We start from the raw sequence: 10008 nt of genomic DNA on the forward strand, positions 1-10008 counted from the left end.
TCCATTCCTCATCCTTAGATATTGAGACAGCTTTGCCCATCATCCCCACTGGGCCAAAGTCCTAGAGTAAAAAAGCCAAAAACCCAGCTCAGAATGCCCCACAGATTATGAGAAATCAGCTGCACACTCAGCTTCTTATTGTGGTTCTAACCCTTTACATTCCAGGATCCTTTTAAATGGAAATTTCTCTGTGGTTGGAAAACTAGGTCCAAGGTGTGGGGAGAAGATTCGAGCAAGACTTAGTCAATCTCCAGATCTGTGCAGTTAGAATTTGACTTGGAGAAAGATAGAAAGTTAATTTTGCATCACTCAAGTTTTCCAGCTCTGCATTTACAACATAGGCAATGTGAAAAGAATGTATTCATATGCTGTGTGTCTGTCTGTCTACTTGTGTGTGTGTGTGCATGTGTGTGTGTTTGTGTGTACATATGAATGCTGGTGGATATGGGACTGTGAAAGGTATCGTGGTCCCTGGTTGAGTTAAGGCTTGAAGCCCCAGAAACTATGAAGTGTAGGTACTTCACCAGTTCCTGGGCACGAGGCCCCTGTCACTAGCCACAGCCCCCATAGACTTTTGGCCATCAGTCACATAAAGGCAATGTTCCAAGCCTTTCCATATTTAGGGAATGTGAACAGTTGTCACATATGCTCAAGACAGTATTCCATTTCAATGAGGTACCTAAAGACCTGGAGGGCTTAGCCCATAAACATTCCTTCCCAGACACTCCTCTCTGCAAAAGATATTTAACCTTTGGCCTACCCTGAGAAGTGGGGTATGGTTTTACACATCCTCTTTCTGCCTTGACAATAAATGCTTTAGAAACTTGGCCTGCCTCTTTTCATCAATATCTGCCGTGGGGAGCCATTGAGAAGGCCTTTGCCTATAGAGCCACCATCTAATCTAATCTCCTGTAGAAGGCCTCACTGTGCTCCCAGCCACAATTCTAAGTTCAAGACTGCTGCCAGCTATCAAGCCAAAGACTCTCCCTGCTGGACCAGTCAGATTTCTCCTCTTTCCCCACCCCACCCCTCACCCTAGGCTTGATCCAGTCTGGTGATCCCACTTTGTTCTCAGCTCTTTTGCAGTTTCCAGTGATGCCTGGATATCCAAGAGCCTGGTACTTAGACAGGTTTCTTACAAGCTTGAGGACACCTGAGTCAGTTCTGGCTGTCCTGCACCTAAGACTATGGTTTTCCACACCCAGAATGGTGTTCTGGGCCTTCCCTACAGCCCAACACCCACCTGGCAACAGCATGGGTAAGCATGGTCAGCTTCCCACAACCTGATTCCCCAAATAACAGTGCCCTGTGGCGGATAAAAAGCAGGACACCCATAACCCTACAGGTACACATGCCCATGTTTGTTCATGTGGAGACCAGAGATCAAGCATCATCCTTTATAACTCTCTAGGGTATTTTTTTGCAAGGTCTCTCTGTTAATCTAGAAGGCTGTGGTTAGGCTAGAGTCGCCTTCAAACAAGCCCCTGAGATCTACCTGTTTCAACATGCATCTCTAGAGTCACACATGAAGGCTGCTCTGCCCAGCTTTTTTGTGGATGCTGAGGATCCAAATTCAGGTCCTTTACTCACTGATCAAGTCATCTCCCTAGGCCTGGGACACTTAAAGTATTTAATATTTGGGTTTTCTAAATGATTATTTTACTATTGTATGGATTTGGCCTAATGCTCGTTGTGTTATGTTAATTCTGTTCCCCAAAACTGCTTACAGGAGCATCTGCACAGAAGACACTGAGGAACCCTGCCCTCGGTTGGCACCAATTGGTAAATAAAGATGCCAGCATCCAGTGTCTTGGCAGAACAGACAGAGTTTTTAGGGTTCCTGGGCTTGTGAAAGAGAGGAGAAAGAGGCAGAATCACCATGAGAGGGGCATAGGACAGTCTAGCCATGTAAGAATTCAGTTATGTGGCTCCAGGGGCCACATTCCCAGTTGGGTCTGCAGTAGCAGAGATAACATACAGATTTTAAAGAATGTTAACTCCGGAATACCAGAGTGGAATATTTGCTAGCTTCAAAAAAGATTAGAAGTATTCAACCATTAAGCTAGCCAAGGCAAATTAGAATTAACTGCTATGTGTGTATGCTTGTGTTTGTGTATCTGTCGTGGTCATGATGTTTGTGCAGGAATAGAAACCCCGTCTACGAAAGAGACCTTCAGACAAACATTATCTACAACTTGGAGAGTCAGGTGGATGTGTCAGGGACAGGATTGAGTAAGCCAGACATACAGAGTCAACTAACCTGGGCCCATGGGGCCTCACAGGGACTGAACCACCAACCAAAGTACTTACAGGGGCTGGACTTAGGCTCCCTACACATTAATGGCAGATGTGCAGCTTGGTCTTTCTGTGGTTCTCCTAACAATTAGAGCTGGGGCTGTCTCTGAATCAGTTGACTGCCACTAGATCTCCTCCCCCTAGCTGGACTGCCTGGTTGAGCCTCAGTGGGAGAGGATCCTCTTAGTCCTGATGCTTAGTCCCAGGTCAACGTGGTACACAAGGGGGACTTCCCCTTCTCTAAGGAGAAGGAGATGGAGCTATGAGAGGAGGGATCAGTAAGGATGGGGCTGGAGATAAATAGGTAAGGGAGCTGCAATGAGGATGTAAAATATATAAATAAATTAATGAATGAAAAAACAATGTCACCTACCCGCCGGTTTGTGAAGACAGAAAAGCATTCTTTCACTAGTACATTCTTAATCATCTCTGGGTCCATGATGGCAAACAGTGGCATTTGACCATCAAACAACCTGTGTGGGGAAGACAGCTGATGAACCAGTTGCTGATGTGAGAGCCACACCCAGACTTTGATCCTAAGCTGCAGGATCCTCACTCTGCTTATACAATACATGGTCACAGGAGTTCCCAGTTCAGCTTAGGGATGCTGAGCACAGACACAATGGAGACTTTGTAAAATGATAGGTAATGTCACTCAAGATACAATGAGTCACTTAACGACAAAAGAGCTCAGTAAGGCACCACACTTAGAAATAACAAGTGGAAATTTGCCAAGTCTATATGTGTACATGTGAAAATTGCCTATACCATTTTCTATGAGTTTTCATTTGAAATATTGCAAGGGGCTGAAGAGATAGCTCCATAGTTGAGAGCATACTGCTCCTGCAGGGGACCCAAGTTTGGTTCCTAACACTCACATAGGGTAGCTTACAATCATCTGTAACACCAGCTCCATGGATAACCAATACCTCTGGAGTACACCAGAGTCAGAGATAAGCAGATCTCTGAGTTCAAGGCCATCCAGTTTTACAAAGCAAATTCAGAACAATCAGGGCTACACACATATGAACCCTGACTTGAACAAGAAAAGAAATCTTAAAATTACTAGAATATGTCAACATCTGGTGTTGGGATGCATCTCAGTCTTAAGATGACTCCCTAGATTGCAGACCCTGGTTTTGATACACTGATATGAAAATACAATTTAGCTGAGGTGCCTGTATCTTCTTCCAAGGCCCTGGTAGACTGGAAGACAGGGCAGGAAGAGCATGAGAGCCAGGAACCAGAGGGGAGAGCTACACAGACTGTCTCTTGTATTCCTGAATTTACTGCAGCTGAGATCACCTCCACACACCCTGAACACTACTGTCAACATTCTAGCAGAAGGGTAAAGTTCCTGACCCTGTCTGAGGGTTTGCACACAGCTAGTTCCTGGAGGGAGAAAGCAAAATGGCCCAAAGGTAAAGGCACCTGATGATATCATCTCAGTCCCTGGGATCTACATGGTGGAAAGAGAGAACTGACTGCCACAACCTGTCATCTGATATATACTTTTATCAAAAATCTTGGCAGGGGATAAAGAGATGGCTGAGCAGATGAAGGCACCTGTTCCGAGCCTGATGATGTGAGTTCTATACCTTGGAAGTAGAGATCTAACTTCCACATGTTATCCTCTCACCTACATATATGTACCAGGATACATGTCCCTATTCTAGGAAAAAAGTTTATGTAAAATAAAATATAAACAACAACAAAGGGTCTATGAGCACAGAGGAATTTTTTAATGCTAATCATAAATTATTTACCAAGCCCTTAGGTAGGTTACCATCCCCCACCTGTACTATCAAAAGGAATACTAAAATCAATGATGACATGAAAGAATGAGAGCTTCTATATGGGAAAGAGACAGTGTGGCAAGGAGATGGAACAAGACATTTGCCAGAGCAGATCAGAAGGACCTGAAGCAATCCATCTCATGTCAGGAAAAGGATGTTTCAGAGGAGAAAATAAATGAAAAGAGGTCACTGGATAAAACACAAGGTCTGGGGAGATACTCAAGGGCCAAACACTCAGAGGACTGGAGAAGGGGGAGAGGTAAGAGGGGAGGGACTGTGTGAGGGGAATATGGGGAAGCAGGGACCAGGGTGTAAAGTGATTAAATAAATGAATTAATTAAAATACCCCTCAAGTCCATGGAACATCAAAGCCTGTCAAAAAGCCATGATGTGCAATGTTCTCATGTCAATATGACATTTGAACCCTGGAACTTAATGACATGTGGTTTCATCTTTACACATGGCTAAAAATGAGGCTGTCATCATCCTTATACAAGCAGAGTGTCTCCTCCTAAAAATAGTTATCTTGATGAAACTTTCCAGAATACTCACCCCCATATTTTTCCATACTTTTTGTAGCACTCCATGTCAAATTTCCAAAAACCCTGGAAAAAGAAATAGCATAACATCCATTATTGTCCTGTATATACTGACCCTTCAGTAGCTAGAGAATGAAAACCCTTAGGTCCCAGGAAGTCACGTTTATTGTCTCTGACACAAATGTTCTTATTCAGAAATGATTGACGTGTCAAGAGCAGGATGGGTCAGTGGGAAAGGGCAGAATGACAAAGCAGGACACATGACACATCATGTGGCCTCTACCATGCTGACTCACAGACATAGACATATACACAGACAACACACACACAAACACTAATAATAATGATAATGATAATGATTATGATGATAATTAACACAATTGTTTTAAGGAATGTGCAAGTTAAGCACAGGGCCTGTAGGAAGATAATCCTGAGCAGACAGCAACACAAGCTTTGCCACTCACCCTCTGGGTGTGAACTTTGGAATATCTGTTGGGGGACTGACCGTGGGCCAGGTATCAAAAGCAAGTTAGTCACAAATGGTCCACCTAGATTTAGAGCCTACATGGCACATTATATTCTTATTCCTTATTTTCTAATAATTTTGTTAATCCGCCATTACCTAATGGCTTGGCTTTTAACAAACCTTTAAAAAAGTAAAAAATTGAATTACATAGATAAGTATCTAAAGTGATTGACAAGCATCATCCTGTCCCAGATTTTCATTTGCTACTCAAACTCATGCTTAAGTTTGCTGCCTTTATCCGAGCTGTGGTGGTGGATGACTTTAATCCTAGCACATGGGAGGCAGAGACAGGTGGATTTCAGAGTTTGAGGCCAGCCTGGTCTACAGAGTGAGTTCTAGGATAGCCAGGGCTATACAGAGAAACATTATGTTGAAAAACCACAAAAAATTTTGCTGCCTTTAAAGGAAGAGAGGCAGCTATAGATACATTAAAATAATAATAAAAAAGAACCTAAAATATGTCACTAGCTCTGTGGCTCAGCAGTTATGAGCACTAGTTAACCATGCAGAGGGTCCAAGTTCCATTCCAAGAACCCATATCCTGTATCAAACCTTCATCTGTAATTCTAGTTTCAGGGAATCTGGAACCCTCTTCTGTTCTCCATAAGTACTGCAATCACATGCACAAACACACATACAACAATATAAACATGAAATCTTCCTAAATGAATCAATCACTAACCAGGACCCCAGTAGCTTAAAGAAGAGAGAAATTAAAGGCTCTGAAGAACCCAAAAATGAAGTAGACCCATGGTGGGTCTACTGTCATGAGAAAACTTTATGTGTTCAAAGATTAAGCAAAGAACTCAAGTATATGAAAAGCCTCCAAAATATGAGGGATAGGGACCTGTGATAAGCTGATGCTTCAGAAATATTTAGAAAAAAAAGAACAAAAATGTCACTCATAACACCTCATATAAAGAGAATTTTAATCTAGTAAATATAGATTGATGTCCTAGAAGTTGGAAACCCCTTCAAGATTTTTTCCAAATAACTACAACTGTACCTTCCAGGATTCTACACTGATCAAGAAACAAACTCTTCCTTTACTGCTCACAAATTAAGAACATCAAATCCTCAGTATCAATATTGAATGAGATGGAGATCTGGGCATTTTACTCAAGGTGAATTTCAATAAACTGACACTAGGGCTGGTAACATGAATGAAAGGGAACTTGCAACCAAGCCTGATAACCTGAGCTCCATCCCTAAGAGTAAGATGGTTGGAAGAGAAAACTGACTCCCACAAACTGTCCCCTGACCTACACATGTGTGCTGTGGCATATACACACCCTCAACCAAAAATAAATGGGGGGTTGATTATAGTATGCAGATGCTTCAGTGGGAAAAGCACCCCATGGAAACCAGAATTTGACCCCCAAGATTTGTGTAAATGGCAGGCAGGAGGTAATAGAACCAGCTTGCAAGAGTCAGAGACAAGGTACCACCAAGAGAAAGCTGGCTACCTAAACTGGTCAAGTCAGAAAGAGCCAAGTCAAAGTGAGAGACTCTGCCTCAAAGGACGAAGTGCAGAGCAATCAGGAAGATCAGTTTCAAACTCTGACCTCCTCATACATACACATATACATAAATATGTCCCTGCACACACATATGGGCACTCTCAGGCATGCAAATGCCTGGATACACTCCATAAAAAATAAACATACTATTAACATACTATTAAGATTTAAGTTGGCAATAGAGCCCCAGGGTACTCACAAACACTCTCAAGAATCAAGAGCACACATAGTGTGAGGACTTGACATCTTAGGGTTACCTCATAAGCAACATTTAATAGAACTAAGCCATTACTGGCTACAAGGAGAAGCCATATGGAAAACTCATTCAACACTCACCTTGTAGTAATTCAGCACAGTGCCTAAAAAAGGCAGAGGTTTGGGCCCAGGAATTCCCTGGTTCTTAAAAAGTCCATGTTTACGGGTCCCGTATCTATAAAGGGAAACAGAATAACTTGTGGCCATACATGCAAAAGAGAGGAGACAAGAAAGACCGTCATCAAAAACTAAAACAAAGCAACAACTTGTCTTCCCCTCCAGTTCCCAGAGAGATTTGGGAATGAAGAGGGCCCAGTACACATGTGAGCCCATTGCTGTATCTGTGCCTGTTGAGTTCACATGTATCTAGGGATTACTAAAACTAAGTTATACCTATTATAAGTCATATCAGTAAACTAACAGGGGATGTTTTCATGCACTGTGTAGTCAATTGTTGATTTTTGTACCCAGAGATCTATTTACAGAGCTCTGGCTCAGACTTTGGTATTGTTGTTATCATGAAGCATCTCCTGAGTCAGTATTTTGTAAAACATTGTTCTCCACCATCTCCTGATTGGTCAAATCAGGATACAACAGACTATAGTGGGACAGGAGAGAAAAAGGTGTGATTTCTGTGCCCAGAGAGAGGAAGATGATCTCAGGTGGGACCTGGATACTCAATAATTGGGACACAATGAAGAAAGAGATGCCAGAAAGAGACTACAATGGCAGGTAATAGGCTACAGGGTTGGGAAATAGGCCATGCCAGAATAGTCAGGTTAGAATAGCTCAGAATCTGTCTAACATAGTGCCTGAAGCTTCAGCTTCAATATATATATATATATATATATATATATATATATATATATATATATATATATATATATATATATATATATATAGTATTATATATTGTAATATATATGTACATATATGTGTGTGTATTATACAAATGAAGGTTGGACATAGAACACCTCATATTTTATACTAAATCCTAAAAGAGGTAGTTGAAGAAGAATAAGGGTTGGGTTGCCCAGCAGATCTGCATAATGTCAGTATGAACTTTAATAAGAGTTAGTATCACTGGGACTATAGCTCAGAAGTGAAGGGTTTGCCTTGCATATACAAGCTCTGGCTTGATTCCCCATAGTGATAAAACATCAAAATGTAAAATTAATTCAGGTGTCATTTCATCTTGGACCTTCGAGATGACTCTACAAGTAAAAGCACTAACTGATAATGTTGATAATCTCAGTTTGATATTCAGGACCCACATGATAGGAGAGAACTGTCTCTGAAATGTTGTCCTCCGACCTGCACACACACACACACACACACACACACACACACACACACACACACTGTAGCATGTGCTTCCCCTAACCACAATAAATAAAAACATGAAATTTTGAAAACTTTTTGCAAGAGTTAATTTCACCTTCTGCTACCTGTTGCAGGAGGGCCTTGTACTCTGTGTATTCAGATGCTGGTTTCTGAACCCTGAGATATCGATACAATCTGGACATGGGCAATGTCATGAGTAATGAAGATGAAGAGCCTTCTGTATCAATGTGGTATAAAGAATGCTCCCCAGTTATCTCTGGTTGGTTGATAATAAACTGAAGATCAAATAACTGGGCAGAAAAGAACAAGTTGTTGGCCATAAGGCAGGTGAGGGTCCAGGAGAAGAAGGGCCATAAAGAAGGTGGAGGAAGAAGAAGGTAGTCATGAAGTCAAGCATAAGAAAGAATTGTCGAAGGAGCTCAACATGAGAGAGCAGAGCAAGCCAGAGAAACAGTCACACTACAAGTAAAATGGAGCCTATGCCTCTGATGTAGATAACTTTGTGGGTTAGAATAGCTTAGAACCTGCCCAATCATAGTGCTTAAAGCTTGCTAATAAACTTAATAGGTCTCTATCTGGATCATTTAGGAGTTAGCCAGGTTATAAAAACTACCACCCTTAAATACCATCCTAGCTATGCTTGTGGAAGGTGCCAGATCCTCTGGAGCTGTAGATACAGATGATTCAGAGCTGCACCTGAATGTTAGGCTTCAAACGTGGGTCCTCTGAAAGAGCAGCCAGTGCCCTTAACCACTGAGTCATCATCTCTCCAGTCCCTGATTCTGATAATCATTTTGATCCTTCCACTAATAACAGAATAGCGGTCCGAGTATCACCCCAATCCTGAGGACATGGTATGGGAAGAAACTGTGAAGATCACTCACCGGTAAAGAAGCACCACACTGATTGCCAGGAGCATCCAGGTTTCCAGTGAGAAAGCTGAAACCAGGTCCATCCCTGCTTGTTTATCAGCAATTTACTCCTCTGTGTACTCCCTCCAGCTGTGTGTGTGATCCTCCACAGGGCTTCCCTTCTGCCCACTCTGCTGCACTGAGGACAGCCTGCATACTTATATGCTGGGAAGATGGGTGGCATCAGGGATCGAGCCAGTAGATGGACTTTGGTACTCTCTTCTCCTGGACAGTTCATACAGTTCATCCACAGCCTAGTTTGACCTCCTTTGAGCTAATCAGTAAAAACCAGTGCCATATAGGTAAGAGTTCTTGGTTTCCAATAAGAAATTAAGCAAATTAGACAACATGAAATACTCTCTCATCAAGACTGGCTTCATTCAAAAATACACTCAGACAGTAGAATTAGGGAATCAGAAGTTCAAAGACAAAGTTCAAAGCCACATAGATTGCTTGAGAAAAAACTGGGATATGGGAAACCATGTCTCAAAAAAAATCCTCTACTACATCTATTCACAAAAATTCAACACTGCCATCCCTTGACTATGGTGCCAGTGAGAAAAAGTCAAGCCCTCCACTCACTGCTGAGAGAGAAAGAGATATTGTATTCAGTTGTGACTGGTGACCCATAGGCTCTAATGGATAGTTCCCTCATTGACTTTTTTCTGTTGACACTTGTCTTCCTCTCACAAGACCCATTTGTGCATACAGGAGTAATCAGGAGTCAAAGTTTGAAGATAACAGAAGAGAATAAATATTTGTTCGACCTCCCCATCAAACTCAATGAGTGTCAGCAGGAGCAAGGGAAAGGGAAATGAGTAT

At 42.1% G+C, this 10008-nt stretch overlaps 1 protein-coding gene across 1 annotated transcript in view; it reads right to left on the reverse strand.

The window, feature by feature from the left end:
* Window positions 1-9230, reverse strand: part of LOC116104706 (cytochrome P450 3A11-like) — a gene marked incomplete at its 3' end in the record, with an annotated part of 18381 nt that extends 9151 nt beyond the window's left edge. The window contains exons 1-5 of the mRNA XM_031391196.1: window positions 9160-9230; window positions 7013-7106; window positions 4644-4696; window positions 2669-2768; window positions 2-61 (exon numbers count right to left, since the gene is read on the reverse strand). Of these exons, the coding sequence (XP_031247056.1) occupies window positions 2-61; window positions 2669-2768; window positions 4644-4696; window positions 7013-7106; window positions 9160-9230 (378 nt within the window). The remainder of the gene's footprint in view (window position 1; window positions 62-2668; window positions 2769-4643; window positions 4697-7012; window positions 7107-9159) is intronic.
* Between the last annotated feature and the right edge of the window lie 778 nt (window positions 9231-10008).

This window comes from Mastomys coucha, unplaced genomic scaffold, assembly GCF_008632895.1.
Source record: "Mastomys coucha isolate ucsf_1 unplaced genomic scaffold, UCSF_Mcou_1 pScaffold22, whole genome shotgun sequence".
NCBI classification, from domain to species: domain Eukaryota; kingdom Metazoa; phylum Chordata; class Mammalia; order Rodentia; family Muridae; genus Mastomys; species Mastomys coucha.